Consider the following 23,107-nt stretch of genomic DNA (forward strand, 5'->3'; position numbering starts at 1 on the left):
GAAGTTTTAAGAAATTCTAGAGAGAATTATCACATTTTTCTGTTGATTTCGGGATGAAACAAAGGCACTTAACTGGGAATAATTATGGTATATAAATTAGGGAAAAATCAATAAAAATGAATATTGGAAGGATAGGAGAAGAATACAAAAATGTACAAAATTTGAGAGAGAAAAAAGGGCATTTTAAGAGAAATTTGAGCGCAGATTGCTCAGCTTTAATTAAAGTGGCGGCTGGAACGAGTCGCCGGCCGCGTCGTGATGCATTGGCGGTGGTTGATTGCTCATTGGTGGCGGGTTGAACATTCCTTCGGTCAGATAACCAGCGACTCCCGTTGGGGCGCCTGGAAATAGTGATTTTTGGTTGAAATTCCAGGTTTTTAGATTATGTTTTTTTTCTTCGAATTTCAGATATTCAGAATCTCAGAAATCGTAGAAAATTCAACTAACCAGTAACCGCCAGCGTCCTCGCCGCGGGCAAGAACAAATCGTGTCGTTGATCCTTGAATTGTGCCCAAATGGGGCTCTTCTCAAGTATCTCCTGAATCTTCGTTCCCACTTTCAAATCCAAAATCGCACTTTTCAGTGCATCAACTATCTCGGCACGGGCGGCTGCGCCATTCGAGACGCCATTCATCGAACTGTCCAGCACCTCCAAAAGGTACGGTACCATTCCACAATTGAGCATTTGTTGAGCCAATTCCCCAGTGTTTCGCTTCATTAGACACTTCAACGCGTGCGCGGATTCTCGCATCAACGACGGCTGATTTTTCATCGATTTCATGATTCCGTCGATGCAGGGCAGTTGGGACAGGGCGTCACAACAGAACTGGTCTCGCTGAGCTCCTGGAAAAATGACAATTTTTTTGAAAATTTCCATTTTTTGGAGAATTCGCTGAAACACTAAACTCATAGATTTCAAGCCATAATTTGTTACTTTGGGCCAGATTTTTTTTGAAATTTCGAAGCAAATTTTAATTTTTAACCAGTTTCCAGCTATTTTCAGCCATATATAAGCTATTTTCAGCTATTTTCAGCTAATTGTTAGCTATTCTCAGCTAATTTTAACCATTTTCAGTCTTTTTTAATTTATTTTCAGCCAATTTTTAGTCATTTTCAGGCAGTTTCCAACTATTTCAGCCATTTTTAGCCAATTTCCAGCCATTTAAGCCAATTTTCGGCTAAGATTTAGCTATTTTCAGCCTATTTCGATCTATTTTCAGCCAATTTTCAGCCAATGTTCAGTCAATTTTCAGCTGCTTTCCGCCAATTTCAGTCGTATTTCAGCCTAATTAGAGCCATTTTCAGCCAATTTTTAGCTTTTTTCAGCCGATATCCAGCTTCAAATAGACTTTTTGAGACTCTAAAATTGGATTTTTTAGCTTTTCTTTGCCCATTTTCTGTCGAAAATGCCGTTTTTTTGTCAGACAATTCTGATTTTCTCGTTTTTTAAATTTTTTCATCTTTTCTAGACCATAAACATGAATTTTTAGCTTTAAAAATTGCATTTTCCAGCTATTTTCAATCATTTTGAGCCAATTTTCAGTTATTTTTAGCTAATTTCCAGCCAATTTTAAGCTATTTTCAGCCAATTTTCAGTTATTTTCAACTATTTTCAGCCAATTTCCCGCTCATTTTCAGCTAATTCAAGCCAATTTCGAGCCATTTTCAAGCCAATTTTCAGTTATTTTCAGCCATTTTCAAGCCAATTTTAAGCCAGATTTCAGCCAATTGTCAGCCAAATTTTTGTATTTTCAGACAATCTCAAGCCATTTTTTTTTCAAATTTAAGGCTAAAAAGCCTCACCTGAAGGATCAAAATGGCCACTTTGGACGCTTCTGGCTTCTGACTGCCCATATTCGTACAGAACTGTGGCAGATATCCTTGAGCCGGTAGCTGATCAGCAGTGTTCGGATGATTACGGACCAGTGCCACGAAAGGCGGTGGTGACCATTTCGATTTGAGGTGGCGGGCGGGCCATTAGTTCGAGGACCCTGGAAAAATGGGAATTGGGTTATTGGTTAGGAAATGGCGGGAAATTCGAATTTTAAATTTTCAATTTTTAGAATTTAAAGGAATTTTAAAGGTAATTAGGGCGCTAATTAGAGAATCTCAATTTTTCAGAATCTCACAATCCCAGTATAGAATTTCGGATTCCAAAGGAAATTAGGTACTGAGAACCTCAGAATTCCAGAATCTGTGGATTTCAAAATCATAGAGCTACAGTATTTCGGATTTTCAGAATCACGGAATCTAAGAAGCCTACTAATCTTAGAATCCTCGAATTTCAAAATTTCTGAATTCCAGAGTCAGAAAACCTCAGAATCTCAGAATTTCCAGACTCAGAATCTCAGAATTTCCAGAAGGAGAATCTCAGAATTTCCAGAATTTCAGATATTCGTAATCTCATTTTTCAGAATCTCAGAATCCCAGAATACCAGATTCTCAGAATCTCAGAATTTCAGAATCTCAGAATACCAGAACACCAGATTCTCAGAATCTCAGAATACCAGAATTTCAGAATCTCAGTTTTTCAAAATTTCAAAATTCGTGAATTTCAGAATCTTAAAAATTTCAGGTTTTCAGATTTTTAGATTTTCATGATCGAGAATCTTAGAATTCCAGTTTCTCAGAATTCCGTAAATTCAGATTCTCAGAATCTCGAAATTTCAGAATTTAAGAATTTCAGTACACCAGATTGTCAGAATTCCAGTTTCTCAGAATCTTAGAATTTCAGAATCCCTGAATTTCAAATTTTCAAAAAGTTTGATTTTCAGAATCTCAGAATTTCAGAATCTGCGAGTTTCAGAAGTTCTAAACCTCAAAAATTCAAATTCTCAGAATCTCAATACTCCAGAAATCCAGAATTCCAGAATTCCATATATTCAGATTCTTTGAATCTAAAAATTCCAGAATTTCCGAATTCCAGAGACACGAAATTTAAGAATCTGCGAATCTCGGAACTTCCAAATTTCAGATTCCCAGAATTTCAAAACTCCAGAATTTCAGAATACCAGATTCTCAAAATTCCAGATTCGCAGAATCTCAAAATTTAGGAATCCCATAATTTCAGAATTTCAGATTCTCAGAATATCAGAATCTTCGAATTTCAAAATTTCTGATTTCCCTCTCAAACTCACTTCTCAATCAACTCCCTGGCAAACTCCTTGGGATGTCTGACAGGCCATCCGGGATTCTCGACAAACAGCCGAATGAAGACGCCTCCAACGACGAGTTCTCCACTGATACTATCACCATAAGCACAGTAATCGTCTGATAACGTTGTGGTATTCCATTTGGCCGTCGGGTCCTTGATATGCTTCTGATACAGCGTTTCCACCTCTTTATCAATGATTTCTTTCACTTTTTTCCGGGTGTTTTCGTTCCAAATCAACTCGGGATGCTCGTTTGATGAATCGAACATTTGTAGTCTACAAAAGGTTGGACTACGGTCATTCAGATTTGGCTCCGCCCATTTTTGAAAAACTATTGCTAGTTTCCGTAGCTTTTGTCTCATGCTTCCCAGAAAATTCAGTTCCAAAGTGGGCGGAGCTACAGACCTTCAGTACATTTTTAAGTTTCTCATCAAAATGGGCGGGGCCTAATATACCTTTGCTCCGCCCCTTTCCATTTTAGATGTCATTTCGAGCTCCTCCCAAAAAATTTTAAAAGTGGGCGGAGCTACAGATCCTTAATCTGTTTTTTCATGAAAATGGGCGGAGCTTGAAATTTCTATGAGCATTAATGACTTATATTTGCCGATTGTTTTGATTTTCAGAATTTTAAGCTCCGCCCACTTTCGACAGCAATAGCTGTTAAAAATTTGGTCGAAAAGTGGGCGGGGCTAGATATACTTATATTACAAATTTCAGTTTTTCATGAAAATGGGCGGAGCCAATTTCAGAATTTTTTAGAAATTGGGTTCAAAAGTGGGCGGAGCTGAAGATCCTTAGTATATTTTTTTTCCGATTTTTCGTGAAAATGGGAGGAGCCTGAAATACGGAAGCAAAAAATGAAAGAAAATTCGTTCAAAAGTGGGCGGAGCCTGTCACCTAATCGAGATTTTTCAATCTTTTGAAAAATGTGGGCGGAGCCTAAAATCCGAAGTTTTAGATTTTTCTAAAAGTGGGCGGAGTCTGAACCCTAATCGAGAAATTTTGATCTCTTGAAAAAGTGGGCGGAGCCTAAAATCCGAATTTCGGATTGGTCTAAAAGTGGGCGGAGCTTGAAATCCGAAATTTTGGATTTGTCTAAACGTGGTCGGAGCTTAAAATCCGAAATTTTGGATTTGTCTAAACGTGGTAGGAGCTTAGGATCACTAGCACTAGCACTAAATTTCACCCAAATATTTAGGACCAAAATTAAACTGTTTCGATTTTTCTCAAAAGTGGGCGGAGCCTAAAAACCAACTCACGCTGTATTCGGCGAGTCCCTCAACGCATCAGCAAAGATCGCCGGCAGGAATTTGTTGATAAATCGTGTCCACCGTGGTCCCGTCAGCTTATCAGCCTGCAGTTTCGCCAGAAGCTCCGCCGATTGAAGACGTTGTCCCTGATCGGAATTCGTGAGGCAGAGGATGGATAGAATGTACATCAGCCCTCCGTGCTCTAGCATCTCCTTGACTATTTGACCGTTCGAAGAGAGAGCGATAAGGACATCCAGGACGCGGGCAACGATTTTAGGATGGTCTTTGAGCAGTGTGAAGAGGGTCGTTGTGATATTACACGTGGCAAGATCAGTGACACACTCCTTATTGGCTGCGGCGAGGAGGATGACTTGGAGAGCGGCGATTTGAAGTTGAGGGTGTTTTCGGCCGCGGAGATAGGTGATGAGCAATGGGAAGTTGCCGATGAGCAGGATTTCGACGCCTGGAATATGCATATTATTGCTCATTTTTTGGGCATTTTGGCCATAAGGTCTGATAAGGGGGAGGAGAGAAGCATGTGGAAAGGTTTGGGGGTGTTTTTAAGTGGAAATTCGAAGCTAAACGAAGGAATCGGGGGTCAAGACAGTCAAGGAATCAGGCGCAAAAACTACAAATTTTTTGATAGATTCACCAAAAACCTTACAACATTTATTCTCACCCTTATTGTTGGCAAATACGGCACCTGGAATGGTATTCTTGTAATTTTGATAATTAGAACAGTACCTTAGCGTCTGTACTAGAAGGCGGCCCCCTCTAATAGAAGGACCCCATCGAAAAGATCATGAAGAAATAAGAGGACCCTCTTCAATAGTTTAAGCATCTACGACATATCAGAACTGTCTCATTTTAGAACTGTGACATTTCAAAACTGTGACATTTCAGAACTGTGATATCTTAGAACTGACTTTTTAGAACTGCGACATATCAGAACTGCGACATTTCAGAACTGTGACATTTTAGAACTGCGACATTTCAGAACTGTGACATATTAGAACTGCGACACTTCAAAACTGTGACATTTCAGAACTATAACATTTTTAAACTGTGACGTTTCAGAACTGTGATATCTTAGAACTGACTTTTTAGAACTGCGACATATCAGAACTGCGACATTTTAGAACTGTGACATTTCAAAACTGTGACATTTCAGAACTATGACATTTTTTAACTGTGACATTTCAGAACTGTGATATCTTAGAACTATGACATTTTAGAACTGCGACATTTCAGAACTGTGACATTTCAAAATTGTGACATTTTTAAACTGTGACATTTTAGAACTGACTTTTTAGAACTGCGACATATCAGAACTGCGATATTTCAGAACTTTGACATATTAGAACTGCGACATTTCAAAACTATGATATTCTAGAACTGTGACATTTTAGAACTATCACATTTCAAAACTGCGACATTTCAGAACTCTGACATTTTAGAACTGCGACATTTCAGAACTGAGACATTTTAGTAGGGCGCTCTAAAGGTCCCGCCCTTCTGATACAGGTTTTACGGTATATTTGGCTCAATTTCAGACGGTTTTCAGCCATCCCATGCTCACCAGGATTCGCGGAAACCAGATTCGACAACGCTGTCATCACCATCAACACCTTGGTCTCTGTGTTCAATGTGTTTCCATTCTCCTGTGATGACGATGGTCCATTTCCCCAATCGATTTCAATCAAATCGTCTGGATTCTTTTTGATTGGCTTCGGCACACCGTTCAGCTCATCCGAGCTCTTTCGGATATAGTCCAACAGATCGACGGCCACTTTTTTCGGTTCCTGGAAAATTCGGGGTGAAAATCGTAGTTTTGGAGTCGTTTGGGCTCAAAAATCTAGTATTTTCGAGCCGAATTTCGCAAATTTCGCCTCTGAAACGTGATTTTGAGCTCAAAATCGAGATTTTTGGGTACAAAAATCGTCAAAATTAGGCAAAAATCCACCTTTTGGGGTTTTTTCTTGCAATTTTTTGCAGATTTCGCCTCTGAAAATCGTAATTTTGAGCTCAAAAATCGAGATTTTCAGCTTCAAATAAGTAAAAATTAGGGGCCAGAAATGATGTTATGTTGTTCTAAATCAAAATTTGGGTGTTTTCCAGCCATATTTCGCAAATTTCTCCACGAAAGCTCGAGATTTCGAGCTCAAAATCTAGAGTTTTGGCTTAAAATTCATCAAAATTAGACAAAAATCCAACTTTTGGGGTTTTTCCTACAATATTTTGCAAATTTCGCCTCTGAAAATCGCAATTTTGAGCTCAAAATCGAGATTTTTGGATTCAAATCAGTCCAAATTAGGCAAAAATCCAACTTTTGGGGGTTTTCCTGTAATTTTTTGCAAATTTAGCCTCTGAAAATCGTGATTTTGAGCTTCAAATTCGTCAAAATCCGGGCAAATTTTTGAAGTTTCCGGATCTGAATTGATCAGAAATAGGGGTCAAAATTCAATGTTTCGTTCAAAATCGACTCACATGAAGCGCAAACGTCGGCTGCTCGTTGTATATCCGAATGAAGACGTCGCCAACAATCAGCTCGTTCTTGTGCACGGACAACTCGAACTCCGCTCCCATCAGTGTGCTCTGAAGCGGAATTTGAGATGAGCAATAGGTCAGAAATAGCCAATTTTGTTCAAAAATGCTCAAACTTTGTGCGGCTCAAATTAAGCCGAAAATTCTAATTTTCCAGTCTAAATTTCAAGATATTTTAGTCTGAATTTTAAAATTTTAAGTTGAGCAATGAGTCAAAAATCGGCTCGGCTCAAAATTCGAGAAAAAATGCATTTTCCAAACTCTAAACACCTACCGATGGCTCATTCGACGTTCGATGTTTCTCCACAAACTCCAGCACCTCAGCTCTCGTCCCGTTATCCCAAATCATATACGGATTCTCCAGATTACTATTCAACGTCTTCAGCACCATATCGTTCGTCTCCACACGCATACATCTACAGATATATGGTGTGAGCAACGCGCGAAGGCTCTTCTGGACGCCTTCATTATCCGGCGTGTTCTCACGATAGCCGGCGAGTGCCGCAAGGGCTTCGGAGGAGGACCGAGCCAGGGAATTCGCCAGCGATTGCTTGTTGGAGTCTTCTGAATGCTGAACGCCGCCTTCGTCGAGGGTGTAGTCGTAGTGGAAGAGGTGGGGGACTAGTTGCCAGAGAACGCCAGTTTGGAATAGTTGGAATTGGAGGAGCTCGTCGACGGACATTGCACAAATGCATTGGGCAGCGGCTGTGGACAGGCGGGGGAGGTGCTGGAAATTCAAGATTTTCAGACCTAAATTTTAAGATATAGGATTCTGGGGCCTGTAATTTACAGGCTGTAAATTCCAGAATCCGGGCCAGAAATCGTGTAATTTTAGGTTCAAAATTGAAGTTTTCAGCATCAGAAACTTCCCATTTTTACAGTCAAAAATCTATAATTTTCAGGGCAAATTTTGGAATTTTAGACCGATTTCCGGGCCCAATGCAGACATTTTTTGAAGCTGAAAATCGATAATTTTCAGACCAAAAATTGCAATTTTTAAGCGGAATTTTAAAGCCAAAAATCTATAACTTTCAGAACTAATTTTCTCGATTTTTCAGGGTTTTTTTTCATGAAAAATCTATAATTTTCAGAACTAATTTTCGACATTTTTAGACAGGATTTTTTTCGATTTTTCAGGGTTTTTTTTCACGAAAAATCTATAATTTTCAGACCAGAATTTGGAATTTTTAGACGGTATTTTCTTGGTTTTAAAAGCCAAAATTTCGTATTTTTCAAATCGAAAAAAATGCTCACCGAGAACTGCAAAAGTCTTGTGAGTGCACCGAAAATCGAAACCATCTCAGCCAACTTCTGTCGACACATCTCGAATGTTGACGCCGTCGCGAAGCAGTCGCAAACGTGGATACAAACTTGGACAGGCATGTCGTCTGGCGTCGAACTCATCGTCACCATAGGGACGCAACGATCGAATGCGGTGACCAGGGCCTGTGGAAATTAGAGATTTGAGATTTTTAACTATTCCTGACTATTTTTTTGGGTGTTCGAGATTACTGCACAACCTGCATTAGAAGGCGCTTTCATTGTTCCAAGGTACCTCTGGAGTGAGAGCCCTTCTAATACATGCTTTACGGTATTTCCATTTTAGCCGATTTTTAGCCGTTTATGACGAGATTTTTTGGATTATTTTCAGATTTATTTCAGGCCAATTTTAGGCGTTTTGAGGCTATTTCAGTTTGATTTTTTGAGTAGAAATTCATGCGTTTATCATTTTTCAGCATCGAAAGGCTAAATTTCTCGAATATTAGCTATTCCAAATTTCCTCTCCTAAGATTTTCTAGGTCAAATACCTCCAATCCACCATCTCGTCTCAATTGCTCGGCATTCAGTGCACTGCTAATCAGTGTGTAGTTGGCCAACTCGATCGCAGCTGACAGCAAATCTCCGCCTCCTTTGATGAACAACGCGTCGTCCTTGGCCTCCAGGTTGATGGTTTTGATGAGTTGCGAGTAGCCGGCGTACTTGTATTCAGAGAGTTCTGGAAATTGGGTTACTGTAGGCCAGATATTAGCCAATTTCGGTCAATTTTTAGGGGCATCATTCAAAAGTTTCATCCTATTTCCTCAGAAAACCTCAAATTTCAATTTTTCAGCTCACAGCTCAGAAAGCAAAAAATGAAAAACCTGTTCGAACCCGGATCGTGAGATTGGTAATAATGCATCGCACAGAGCCATTTGAGCAGATGGCTCAAAAATGGTCGAAATTCGGTTTTTTTTTTGGAAATTAGTCACTATATGGTTACTGTAGACTATTTTTGGCCCCGCAGAGCTCTATTTTGGGCTCCTACCTTGACTATACCGACTGTATATGATGGACTGTGCTTGTAGACACAACACAATCCTATGCGAATCAGGCATCGTCGAGTTGTTGGCACTCTCACTGCTGAGCAATTCATAAGCCGCATTGATCCTCTCGAACATCTCTCTGCCCTCTGGATTCTTATCCGGATGGTATTTGGCAGCCAGCTTGTAGTACTGACGACGTATGAATGCCGGTTTCCGATGCTCCTCATTGCTCAGATCCACTGATAGAATCTCGCGTGCCAAGTCGGCAGACATCGTCGATGGCTTCTTCTCCAACTCGTTGTACCATGTAGCCAGACAGGAGCGGAGGAAAGGGATCGGATCTCGAATCGGCCAATCTGGGAACCTCTGTCGATTACACAGATGCCTCAAATAGTAGACGTGACAGAAGAGCTCCTGAGTCAATTCTGGATAATCAATCAGTGGAATCGGACAGAATTGATACAACGCTCGGACGTTGGAAGTGAGTCGATGTGAGAAATCTGCCACGTGCACAGCGATCCTCTCAATCAGATGACGTCGCATCGCAGTGTTCCAAATGATTTCCGGATTATCAAACTCTCCGAGGAACACCTCCGCATACTTCTCCGGTCCATACTGCTCCAAATAGAACGTGGCGGCTTCGGGAAGCAACGTGGCGAGAATCGATTGTCGTGTGCTCTCCAGATGAGGTAACGTCGAGCGATAGGCCTGCTTCATGTGGGTGTAATGAAGGAAACGGGCGATCGGGAGCACGTTGGATCCATTGTACATTAGAATGAAATAGAAGACTCCAGAGAGGTAGAGACGGGGGAGGAATGGGTTGTCTTGCATGACTAGGTAGAGCAGGGAAGCCACTCTTTGAACGATTTGAGGTTCGTAGGTGAGAAGAAGTTGGACGAGTTGGTAGAGGAGGACGGGCTCCGTGAGCTGCTTCTTGACGGATGGCATCGGGCGGACGACACAGTCGTACGAGTCCCTGGAACGATATGGAATTGTAAGATTCAAAGATTAAGGATCTAAGGATATACGGATCTAGGGATCTAGGGATCTAGGGATCTAAGGATCTAAGGATCTAAGAATCGGAGGATCAAAGGATCGGAGGATTTTCAGAGCTAATGATCTAGAGATTTAAGGATTGATCTAGGGTTCAAAGAATCTGAGGATCTAGGGATCTGGAGATCTAGGGATCTATGAATCTGAAGATCTGAAGATCTAGGGATCTAATGATCTAGGGATCTAATGATCTAGGGATCTGGGGATCTGGGAATCTGGGAATCTGGGGATCTAGGCCGACATATCAAAATGAACTAGAAATGACCAAATATTCGCCTAGTGTGCCTAGCCGAGAAATCCCGAGTTGAGAAAGTTAGGCCACCATGTTGATATGGCTTAGAAATGGTCTAATATTCATCTAGTGTGTTTCTAGGTCATTTCAACATGGTGGCCTAGAAAACTCATGTTGAGAAAGTTAGGCCATCATGCTAAAATGGCCTAGAATTGGTCTACATTTCCCCTAGTGGGTTATCTAGGTCATTTCAACTTGATGGCCTAGAAAACCCAAGTTAGGCCATTATGTCATTTTTCAAACAGTTGTCTCTGAAAAATTTGAAATTCAAGGATCTAAAGGATCTAAGAATTCAGGGATCTAGGGGTCTATTCGAGAATCCATAATCCTAGGGCTTCAGAATCTCCAGAATCTTGAATTCAAGAATCTAAGGATTTGAGGATTCTGGAAATCTAGGATTCTGAGATTCGAGAAGCCAGAATCCTTGGTCTTCAGAATCTCCATTCTCACCTCGATGGAAAGAACTCGCACATCTGCAGAATCGTATCCAAACAAAGCACACTCAAATCCGTGAAATTCATCTGTGTCGCTTGGAATGGTCCCTTCCCAACGTTGATCTCCTGCGGGATGTCTTTTGCCATCTGACACACCGTCCATCGGAACTGTGGCACCGCCGCGAGACTCATCCATTTATCCATTCCAGCTGCCCAGATCTGGGTCTTCTCAAACACCGTCTTCTCCACGAACAACGTCTTCATCTTCTCAAATGACAATGGTCCCACTTGTTTAGCCTCCTTATCATGATAATACCACTCCTCGGATCCTCCTTCAGCCATTTGCTCAGCGCTCGCCTCGATCACATTCGTCTGATTTTGAACTTTGGCTCTTTGAACGTGCAAGTGTGCTAAAACGCATAAATCCACTAGGAGGGGCAGGACATTGGCAATGATCAGCTCTCGAACGTTATCCTTGTTTAGAGCCAACTTGGAGAGCAGCAGGACTAGATGGTCTCGTTCCAAGGGGTTGGCGCATTTTTGGAGCATCTCCACGAAATATTTGGCGTCCTGGAATGGTCCGATTGTCATGTGATGGCGGGAATAGGTGATGGACATCGCACGAAGGCACAGGCACTTCATATCGGTTTTTGTGGAGAGCAGGAAGCGGTGATAGACGTTGTTGAAGAATTCCAGGCTGGAAATGATAGGAGAATTGGGGATTTTTCGGAGAAAATTCTAGCATTTTCAGATTTAAGTCTCTGGAAAGAGTTGGAATTGTTGGGGTTAAGGATCTAAAAATCTGACGATTCTGGAACTCCTGGATCTCGAGAATTGCGAATCCATCTCCAAACCTCTGGGATCTGGGATCTAAGGATCTACGGATCTACGGATCTACGGATCTACGGATCTAGGGATCTACGGATCTACGGATCTACGGATCTAGGGATCTAGGGATCTAGGGATCTAGGGATCTAGGGATCTATGGTTCTATGGATCTAGGGATCTAAGGATCTAGAGATCTAGGGATATAGGGATCTAGAGATCTACGGATCTAGCGATCCAGACATTCGAGAACCTAGAATTTTGGGAATCCAGAATATGAAGACTCCAGGATCCAAGGATTCAAAGATCGGAGGATCGGAGGAAACAAGAATCCTGCGATCTACAGATTCAAAGATCCCGAAAAAAGCTGAAAATTTCAAAATATGGATCAAATCATACAATTTCTGGCTGAAAATACGCACTATTTTCAGCCGAAATTCACTATTTTCACAGTCGAAAATTCATAATTTTTTTGTCTCAATTTGACAAATTCTAGATCGAAACTCATGATTTTCAGATCTACATGTGGAATTTTCCGCGCTAAAAATTCACTATTTTTAGAGTCGATTCTGAGTCGAAAATTCATAATTTTGGGTCTGAACTCCTGATTTTTCTGGTCAAAATTAATGATTTTCCGATCGAAATGTGGGATTTTCAGCGCCGAAATTCGCTATTTTTAGGCTGAAAACTCATAATTTTCGGTCTTAATTTCACGAATTCGAGATCGAAACTCATGATTTTCAGATCAAAATTTGGCTTTTTGAGCGCCGTCATGTTAAGCCGAAATTCGCTATTTTCGGGACTGAAAACCGTCATTTTCAGTCCAAAAAGTGTTTAAAACGGTGAAAATTCGCACTTTTTTCAGCCAAAATTCACCATTTTTAAAGTCGAAAAAAACTCATATTTTTGGGTCTCAATTTCACAAATTCGAGATCGATTTTATGATTTTCAGAGCGAACTTTGGAATTTTCAGCGCCAAAAAGTGTTTTTGAAAAGGTGAAAATTCGCACTGTTTCCAGCCAAAATTGACTATTTCTAGGTTGAAAAATCATAGTTTTTAGTCTTAATTTCACAAATCAAGATCGGAATTCCTGACTGTTCAGGTCGAAATTAGGCATTTTCAGCGCCACAAATGCCATTTTCAGACAAAATTCACAATTTTAAAGTCGAAAATTCAATAATTTTGGTTCTTAATTCCTGATTTTTCAGATCAAAATTTCAAATTTTCAGGGCCAGAAAACTGTCAATTTTTATCCTGGTTTTAAGTATTTTCTGGATGAAAATTAGCCATTTTTTCTCAGCTAAAATCATTAGTTGCAGCTTTTTAGGACTAAAAACTCACGGATTATGAATAGGTGTCGCATTCTCATCGGCCTCAATCAACAACAGTCTCAAGTAGTAGTCTCCAATCTTAATCTCCTCCAACAGCGAAGGATATCGAATCTGGAATTCCGTATGATTCCAAGCGATCGGCAGTCCAGTAGGCGCTTGTTCCTTCTCACTAGCCAGAGTTCGCTCCTCGTTCTCCATCGAATGCCTAAACTCCTCTCGCGTCTTCTCATTCCAAATCAGATCCGCCTGCGAGTGATCTTTCGAGAACTGATAAGCGAAAAGCCTCCAATTAACATTAGGGCGCACTCGATTCCTTCGTTTCCGAAGGACCACCGGTTGCTGTCGTTGTTGTTGCTTCTCGTCGATAACTCGTTTCGGTAGGAAGTTCAGCTTCTGCTCCAGATCCCAGTGCTGCACAATCTCTCGAATCCCGCCTCCGCTGTCACTCTCAGGTGATCCAGTTTCTCTTTAACCGTGTTCTGCTTCGATTCATTGGTAGCGGCACTCAAGTTGTTCCTGGGGATCAGCAGATCCTTCTCACTAATCGGCACCTTCTCATCCGACTCCATAAAGTTTAGCAGGCCACGTGGCAAGCATCTAACCAGTAGATCATTGGCTTGTTGGTTATCAGCAATCCACAAACTTATCAAATGCCCTGACAATTGCTTATTCGTCATTCTCCGTAAATCCTTTCCTACTGTAAGCAGCGCCGTGTGTAGATGAGTCAGAAATGCTCCTTCTGACAGTGCCAACATCTGCATCGATTTGGAAGTCTCGACGTCCGCCTCCTCGATGATAGCTCTCATCACCATCCCTGCGCCTTTGACAATTGTCATACTGGGACACTGGAAGAGACGGAAGAAGCTACGACCACGTAACGCGACGAGCTTCAGGATATGATCAAAAGTGTCGCCAGAAGTGGTCTCCGAGTATGGGGAGCAGACGGAAAAGGTCAGGAAGTTGAGCATAGAGGCGATGACAAGCCAACCGGTGGAGCGATCCACGTGGAGGACGATAAGATCCAAAAGGTTCTCGACAAACTTCGGACTGCTCATCAGACTCTGCTTATTCAATTGCTCAATCCTCAATTCATATTGATCATGCATCGGATACATCAGTGCACACAGAGCCTCCACAGTAGAATGATCGATAGATTCGGATTTCCACGAGAGCACACGAACTACAAGACTTCCAAGCTTCTCGCGGACTCCCGTGACTTCTGTGAAAGCCTGAAATCCGCTTTTCGATGCAAACAGCCTTCTGAGACACTGTAGCTGTGCTTCTGTCTTATGCTTGTACTCCTTCTCCTCCTTTGTATAATTCTCGCCTAGCACTGCTTCAATAGCGTTGACAATCACTTTTCCCTTATTTTCCGAGAAGAATCCTTCGTGAGATTTCGAGAATCGAAGGCCTGAATACGGGACGTTGGCGTTGAAACGGCGGATGGTGTCGCAGCGACGAAGGCCTGGGGGCGGGGCGATGATGTGTTTCATGCATTGAGACTCGGCATCTTCGTCCAGTGTCGTTGAGAATGGAATCACTCGGAGATTCCTCTCGAAGCGGTGACCGCACACGAAGACTTCTTGATTTCCAGAAGCACGGATTCCGTCGAGAAGAGAGGCTAGGATGAGGTCTCGTTCAGCTGCCACGTACGCTCTTCCGTCGCCGTTCTCATATTCGACGATGAATTGTTGAGGGTCTTTCTCGCTTCGCACGAGGCAAACGATCTGGAAATATGGGTTTTAGGATTTTTAGAGTTTTTGGAATTTCATATTTTTAGAATCTTGGAATTTCAGAATCTCTGAATTTCAGATTCCTGGAATATCAGGACTTGAGAATACCAGAATTCAAGCATCTTAAATTCTCGGATTCTTAGAATTTACGTTTTCGAAATTTTCAGATTCTCGAAATTTCAAAATTTCCGATTCTTGTTTTTGAGCTTTTTGGAAATTTCAGATTTTCAAGTTTTTGAAATTTCAGAATTTCAGATTTTCAGATTTTTGGAATTTCAGAATTTAATAATTCCAGAACTCCAGAATCTTAGAATTTTAGATTCTCGGATTCTCTGATTCTAGAAATTTCAGATTTTCAGAATTTTTCGAATTTCAGATTTTGAGATGAAATTCTTAGAATTACGACATCGAAATTTTCAGAATTTTTGGAAGTTTAGAATTTCAGATTATTTAAAATTTCAGATTTTCAGATTCTCGGAATATCAGAACCTAAAATTTTCAGAATTACAGATTCTCAGAATTTCAGATTTTCAAATTCTTGGAATTTCAGATTTTCAGAATCTTGGTGTTTCAGCTTTTTCAAATTTCGGATTCTTGGAATTTTCTGAAATTCCACATTTTTTTTTCAAAAATCTGAAATTAGAAGCATCGGAATTTCTGAAATTCCGAGGATATGTAATTTTGAAAATGCTAGAAAAATATTTTCAAAAATCTAAAAATTCTAAAATTCTGAAAATTTGAAAACTCCAAAATTTCGTAATTACCGATTCTTGGTTTTTGAGGTTTTCGAAATTTCAGATTTTTAGATTCTCGGAATATTAGACTTTCAAATTCCTGGAATATCAGAATCTAACATTTTCAGAATTACAGATCCTCAGAATTTCAAATTCTTGGAATTTCAGGTTCTCTGAAATTCTATTTTTCAGGCGTTTTTCTAGAATTTTCAGCCCAAAACTAACATGTTTCAGCGGGGTAGCACAAATGACTGCATACGTCGCCAAGTCCCTCTCAATGATACACGTCTCACTCAAACACAACAGTCTCCGCACAGGCAATTCGGCTCGTCTCGTGATTTTTGACACTTTGAATTCTGAATACGACGTCAACTCTTCGTCACGACTACATAATCCGAGGCGGGTCTTGAGGAAATCGTCGAGTGAGATGAGTTCTTTGGCCATTGGAATCGTATAACCAATATTCTCAATTGCCAGACGTCGACATTCTTTGATTAGCTCTTCTTGATTCGACGAGGCGAACATGTGCTGAAAATAAGGGATTTTCAGACAAAAAATATAGCGAAAAATCCGATTTTCAGGGTCTAAAATTGCCAAAAAAAACCCTGATTTTTGGCGAATTTTTCGTCTAGAAAAGGTGATAGGTTTTTCAGCCATTTTTCAGATTTTAGGTTTTTCAGCCATTTTTCAGAATTTTTTGTCTGAAATTCTGATGGAACGGCGTTCTGGATTACTGCAGGTTACTGTAGAAAATCCCATATTTTGTAGTTTTTTTCTCCTGCAAACACAATCACGTCAAAGGTTTTCTACAGTAATCTACAGTAATCTTCAATATCATCTCCCGTCGATTTTCAGGCGAAAAATTCGGAAAAAAAAAGTCAGATTCGGGTCTAAAATGGGTCAAAAACCGCCGCAAATTTTGAGGAAATCTAGGTCATGACCTAGAAAAATTTAGGCCATGACCTAGAAAAATCTGGGTCATGACCTAGAAAAATCTGGGTCATGACCTAGAAAAATCTTGTTTTTTTCGGTTTTTTTTTTCATTTTTTTTTCAGAAAATCTTCAAAATTCTGTTTTCGGTTTCGTTTTAGCATTAAAACGTCAATTTATTCAAAGAATTTGTTTTAAAAATCTGATTTTTGGCTCCTTTTTTAGGTCATAAGTCAGTTAAAATGTGACATTTCAGGACGAGTTTTGACTCTAAAAATCATTTTTTCCAGCCAAAAATGCTCCTTACCCGTCTCCTATGCTCGCCGACATCGACCACAAACGCTCCGGGACAATCGGAAATCTTTCCGATACTTCGTATATTCTTATACGGATACATCTGCACGACGACACCGCGATTATCGATTTGTTCCAATCCGAAGGCGTTGGCACGGAGAGTGACTTGGATGCGACGATCACTCCAGCTCTGTTTGAATGCTGTCACTGTCTGAAATTTTGGGGAAAATATGAGGATTTCCATGTGTCCAGATGTCCGAAAAGCACAGAAAATATTACAGATTTTCAGCTATTTTCAGCTTTTACCGAACATTTTTTGAATTTTTAGGGACATCCAAACGGCGCCAAATTCAAATTTTGAGACGTCAAAAGATCTCAGGGCCTCCAAATTTATCGTTAAAAACAAAGCTCACCACTGGATCAAAGACCTTATCAGCGAATTTGGTATGAAATTGAAGACAGTGCGTCAGAATGTCGGGTGTGTACTCCGATGAGAACTTCATATCGTCCTTTTTGCCACGTTGTCGATACCAAATCTTGAAGCCAGTCTCCTCTTGACGAGTATCATTGGGTTGGAACGGTTTCACTGATATGAAGTCTTCGTAGAGCCACTGGAAACATGCGAATTCAGATTTTTAGAATTTTTGGAATTTCAGGTTTTTGAGATTCTAAGAATTCTAAAATCAAAATTTTTGGAATTTTTGGATTTTCAGATTTTCAGGGTCTTAGGAATTTCAGGTTTGCGAAATTTCAGAATCATCAGAATTTCAGAATTTCAGATTTTCAAGTTTTTTGAGCTTCAGATTCTCAGATTCTCGAAATTTCAGATTTTCAGATTGTTCTAATTCAGATTTTTGGAATTTCAGAATCTCAGAATTTCAGATTCCTGGAACATCAGATTCTCGGATCCTCAGAATTTCAGAATCTGAGATTTTCAGAATTACAGGTTCTCGAAATTTCAGATTTTCAGATTCTAAGAATTCCAAAATTAAAATTTTCAGAATTTTGGAATTTCAGATTTTCAATTTTTCGATTTTTTGCAAATTTTCTAGACCTTTTTTCCGGTTATTTTTGTCAATTCTTCTTCCATTTTCCCGATTTTTGTCTCTGAAAATCTTAAAAGATTACTGTAGAAAACCTGGTATTTTGGAGTTTTTTTAAATCTGCATTTCGACGTGATTGGGTTTGCAGAGAAAAACTACAAAACTTTGTACAGTAATCTACAGTAACCCAGGACACCGTTTCATCAGAATTTCAGACGAAAAAAACCAGAAAAATCGAAAAATATGTTTTGAAAATAGCTGAAAAACCTGGAAATGTCAAAAATTCTTGATTTTTGCCCATTTTCAGTGGAATTTCGGTCCGCATTTTGCCATTTTTGATGATTTTCCAGCTCATTTCACCGATTTTTCAGATTTCAAAATGAAAATTTAGTGATTTCTGACGATTTTCCAGCTAGTTTGAAGCCAAAAATCAGCATTTTGAGACATAAAATCTCAACTTTTGCCTATTTTCAGTGTAATTCAAGCCAGAGATTTCAAAATGAGAATTTAGATCAATTTAGACCAATTTTTACCAATTTTTATCAGCCTTCTCCCATATTTTCTTCAGATTTCAAAGTTTTCAGTCAAAAGTGCTACCTGGTTAGTGATTTCCAACGAGTTGGGATTATAGGTTGTGATGCCAGCGTTCCGATCGAGAAAACCCGTTTGTATCTGGAAATTTATCATTTCTACGGGTAGTTTTTTTTCAATTTTTTGTCATTTTTGCTCTTTTTTAAAACCTAAATTTGGCTAAAAATCGCGAAAATTCCCATTTTTGACTAAAAAATCTGACTTTTTTTTCGAATTTCTGCCAGAAAAAGCTCTTTTTTTCTGACATTTTCGAGCCCAAAAATCGCTATTTTCGGCCATCTTTTGCTCATTTCTGAGCCCAAAAAGTCGGAAAATAGACAATTTTCGACTTTTTTTTCGAAAATTTTGACATTTTTGACTGCGAAAACCGCAATTTTCAGCTATTTTTTGCTCATTTCTGACCCCAGAAAGTCGAAAAATAGGCAACTTTCTACTTTTTTGAACGTTTTAAATGCATTTGTTACATTTTTGACTGCAAAAACTGCTCTTTTCGGCTATTTTTTGCTCATTTCTGAGCCCAAAAAGTCGGAAAATAGGGGATTTTTGACACTTTTGACTGCAGAAATCGCTATTTTCGGTCATTTTTTGCTCATTTTTCCTCTATTTTCCTATTAAAATCCTCACTTTCCCTTCCATGAGTGTTTGGTGACCAAGTAGCACGCGACATCGCGATTCTCCGTACAAAACTGATTGGCCATTTCGTTCAGTTTGACATTTACACTGAAAAATAGCGAAAAATCCGGTGAAAAATCCCCAAAAAACGGCATAAATAACGGAAATTTCGCAAAAAAAATGCAATTTGGAACTAATTAACGGCGATAATTGCGGTGGGAAAATTGGCACAAAAAAGTTATCTCTCGAGAGAAAAATCGAGTGCGGCGGAGCGCGTTTTCCATTCCCACGACGTTGACTCATTTGAGTAAATAGACCGGTTTTTGTCATGTGAAACATGAAAATTGATAAAAATCCTGGTTTTTGAGCTGAAAAATCATGAAAATTGGGTGATTTTTAGAGGAAAATTATCGATTTTTTGGGGGTTTTTGTTTTGAATGAAATTGTATACAAAAAGTGTCGAAGGGGGACAGAGAGGAAGAGGAGAGACGGACCAGATTACGAAACGAAACACGTTATACAATTGATGGAGATCGCGAACGGAGAGGAGGAATTCTGAGAACTTTTTTTGCGGGAAATTTGAAATTTTTTGAAAAGTTTTGAGAGCGAAAATTTGAAAAATTGCGAGTCTACAATTGGTTTTTTGAATAAAAATTTTAATTTTAAATTTTTTTTTGGATTTTTTCGAGAATATTCAGTTATTGTTTTTTTTCTGTCCTGAAAAAAATTCAGCCGCTGGCTAAATTTTGAAGTGTGAAAATCTGAAAAAATTTGAATTTTTAATTTTTTTTTTCGAAAATTTTAAATTTGCTTGAAACTCGATTTTTTACCAGATTTTTATGACAAATTTGCGTATTTTAAAAATTTTTTCGATGTTTTGTTTCGGAAAATCGACCATCGCATCGGCACAACCTTACAGATTTCTCATTAGAAAAAAAGGGTGTTACAACCTAAGCCTCAAATTTCAAACAAAAAGGCAAAATAATCTGAAAACTCCAATCAAAAAGTCTTTAAATTCCCAAATATTAGCAAATTTTACACTTTTTTTAGCAAATTTTACACTTTTTATTAGCAAATTTTACACTTTTTTCACTGCAAAATTTTCAGAATATTCCGTTTTTTGTTCTATATTTTAGGCCTGAGGCTAAAACACCTTTTTTACGACAAGAAGTTTCATTCTAAGCCTTTGTATGAACAAAAAACACGGAACATCCTGATCATTTTCAGGGAAAAAAGTGAAAAAATAGAGGTGGGCGGGATTGCGCTCCACCGAAATGAGCAGTTTCGTTTGTGAAATTCCGTCGCTGTTCTGGAAAATTCGAATGGAAATTCGAAAAATACCCTTTCTCTTTTTTCGAGGTTTTTCTAAATTTTCAGATTTTTCTCGCACTTCTGTCGCTGAAAAAAAGCACTTTATAACGAAAAATCTGAAAAAAAGGAAAATCCGGGAATTTGAAAAACCTCAATTTTCAGATTTTCAGACGCATTATCTTTCACTTCAGACTTATTTTCAGAAAAATACTAAAATTATTAATTCACTCTATGAAGAAAAACCTGAAAATTCCATCTAAAATCTAGAATAACCCACTCAAATTGATGAGACACAATTCTCATTTTTTGAAAAAAAAAACGTTGCTCGTCAATTAAAGTGCAAAAAATTGCGAACACCACCACGCAAAATCACACACACCGGAGAGAAAAAATGGAGGGAGATTTGAATTTTTCAACTTTTTCAGAGAAAAGTGATTTTCAGGCAATAATTCCAAACAAAATGGACACCCGGACACACAAACAGACCTGAAAAAAACAAATTTTACACATCTAGAATTTCCAATTTTTGTGACCATTTCCTGTCATTTTCTGTCCTTATTTTCCAATTTCCTGCTTTCCCACACATTCCAAATTAGGCACATAGGCATATAATACGCCTCCTTTTCCCCCCTAGTTTATTCCAATTTTCCATGGCAACCAGAAGCAGACACCTGCAGAGGTGAAACTAGCGAGAGGGAGAAAGTGTGGGAGATGAAGAGACGCAGAGAAAGAGAGAGGGAGGAAATAGGGAGAACGTGCTCTCATTATGCGCTCTTTCAAGAGCCCAAGAAGCTGTTGTGCACTTAGATTTCTGCAAAATACCTTTATTTTCATTTTGCAAGAATTTTCTTAGATTTTTAACCTTTATAAAATTTAAATTCAAAATTTGATAAAATGTAAATTCGCTCTACTGTTAATCTAATTTTTTTTCAAACTTTCTTTTTTAAAAACGGATTAAACTTGCGTTTTTTTGTGAATGAAAAATAAGGCAAAAAGTAGTTTTTCCTTCAAAAAAATTTTTAACATAAAAAAAAGATTTTTAGCAAATGCGCTCTAATGAAAAAAGGTTTTTGAAAATTATCATTAGAGCGCATTTCCTCAGTGAATTTGTTTGTTTTTAAAAACTTCCCATTTCCCTATAATCGTAGAAACAAAATAAACAAAGCCTGAATATCAAATTTCCAATTTTCATATTCTAAATTTTCTAGAATTTTCCAGAAAAATACAAAATTTTGGGGACAATTTTTTTCAGAAAAATAACCATGGCATCTGAAAATAAGGACCAACGAAAATCGTATTTTCTCCGGGTGGCGTCTTATTTGCTCGGATTGAATATTGTTGAGGAAAAGTTGAAAAATACAGAGCCATTGGAGACTTTTCTAGACTCAAACACCAATTTATTGGTTTTCTCGCGGTCTGAACAGGTTGGTTTTGTTAGAATTGGATTCAGCTTGTTGAAAGCTTCAAAATGAGCCTAAACACGACTATATTCCTTTAAAAGTTGGGTCCCACCACGAAAGGTACAGTAATCCCCAAAAAAAACCGAAATTGACCTAGATATGTCGCGGTTAAGCTCATTTTGAAGCTCATACTGTGCTGAAAAATAATAAAAAAATTTCATGAAGAAATATCCAAAAATAAGCAAATTATAAGAAATTTAAGATTTCCTAAAATTTTCAAAAAATCAATTTGTGTCATAATTTTTGTATTTTTGATTTTCTTTGAACGAACTCATCGTATTTCAATTCAGTTTGATGAGCGCTTCAAAATGAGCCTAAACACGACTATATTCCTTTGAAAGTTGGGTACCACCACGAAAACTACAGTAATCTCGAAAATTTCCAAATTGACCTAGGTATGTCGAGTTTAGGCTCATTTTGAAGCTCTTGACACGCCTAAAACGATTTTAGTAATTTAATGTTTAAATTTAGAAACATAAGGGAGATATAAGAATTTTTAGATTTTCTTTAAAATTTTTTTGAAAATCAATTTTTCGCCACAATTCGGTTATTTTTGAACTTTTCAGACTGAAACCTATTTTTTCTAATTGGGCTCAATAAATGCTTCAAAATGAGCCTAAACACGACTATATTCCTTTGAAAGTTGGGTCCCACCACGAAAAGTACCGTAATCCCACGAAAAATCAAAATGCAGCTAGACTAGTCGTGTTTAAGCTCATTTTGAAGCTCTGAACAAGTTGAAAAGAAATAGACTATTGTTGAAGAGCAAATCTCAAAATTAAAGAAGTTTTCGAAGTTTGAAAATTTACGAAAAAAAAACTCCCAAAATTAAATGTTTTCAGAAACTGGAACTCTCCAACAAAATGAAGTCTTCTGCTCCATCGGCCAATGTCCTCCGAGTGGTTTTCTACAAAACGCAGTCTGTCCCTTTAAACAATGAGAACTTCAAAAGTGTGGTCAATGTGATATCAGCCAATGGAACCCTGAATCATGTCTTTTTGAAATCCGTTCAGAATGTAACAAACATTCTCATTAGAGCGAATTTTCATAATTTTGAAATTCTAGGTTTTCGGAAAAGAACTCACCGAGGGTAACAACATGCAACTGATTGCGGCGGTCAATGAACTTGAGGAGAGTTTGCTGGCTACTGTGGAAATGAGTGGAGGTAAGTGCGCTCTATTGATAAATTTGTATTCAGCTCGTTGAGAGCTTCA

General features: G+C 38.8%; 2 protein-coding genes across 3 annotated transcripts in view; one reads left to right on the forward strand and one right to left on the reverse strand.

The window, feature by feature from the left end:
- Nucleotides 1-219: 219 nt before the first annotated feature.
- Cbr-rme-8 lies at nucleotides 220-21,267 on the reverse strand (the record flags this gene model as incomplete). Of its 2 annotated transcripts, XM_045238935.1 has the most annotated exons (23): nucleotides 220-341; nucleotides 448-843; nucleotides 1,804-1,893; nucleotides 1,924-1,991; nucleotides 3,138-3,557; nucleotides 4,412-4,865; nucleotides 5,082-5,105; nucleotides 5,982-6,204; nucleotides 6,890-6,997; nucleotides 7,221-7,673; nucleotides 8,201-8,392; nucleotides 8,755-8,942; nucleotides 9,252-10,225; nucleotides 11,045-11,725; nucleotides 13,196-13,605; nucleotides 13,632-14,912; nucleotides 15,878-16,180; nucleotides 16,890-17,087; nucleotides 17,290-17,487; nucleotides 18,517-18,591; nucleotides 19,135-19,230; nucleotides 20,584-20,643; nucleotides 21,256-21,267. In XM_045238935.1, 23 exons carry the CDS (start codon nucleotides 21,265-21,267, stop codon nucleotides 220-222), a joined length of 7,026 nt encoding a protein of 2,341 aa, XP_045100846.1. The 2 variants fall into 2 exon arrangements, with proteins under 2 accessions (XP_045100846.1, XP_045100847.1); XM_045238418.1 differs by lacking the exon at nucleotides 5,082-5,105.
- Nucleotides 21,268-21,479: 212 nt separating this feature from the next.
- The window catches only part of Cbr-che-3, a gene marked incomplete at both ends in the record, with an annotated part of 52,996 nt that continues 51,368 nt past the window's right edge, over nucleotides 21,480-23,107 (forward strand). The window contains 4 exons of the mRNA XM_002638619.2: nucleotides 21,480-21,534; nucleotides 21,652-21,857; nucleotides 22,736-22,909; nucleotides 22,959-23,058. Of these exons, the coding sequence (XP_002638665.2) occupies nucleotides 21,480-21,534; nucleotides 21,652-21,857; nucleotides 22,736-22,909; nucleotides 22,959-23,058 (535 nt within the window). The remainder of the gene's footprint in view (nucleotides 21,535-21,651; nucleotides 21,858-22,735; nucleotides 22,910-22,958; nucleotides 23,059-23,107) is intronic.

This window comes from Caenorhabditis briggsae (assembly GCF_000004555.2).
Source record: "Caenorhabditis briggsae complete genome, chrI, whole genome shotgun sequence".
NCBI lineage: Eukaryota > Metazoa > Nematoda > Chromadorea > Rhabditida > Rhabditidae > Caenorhabditis > Caenorhabditis briggsae.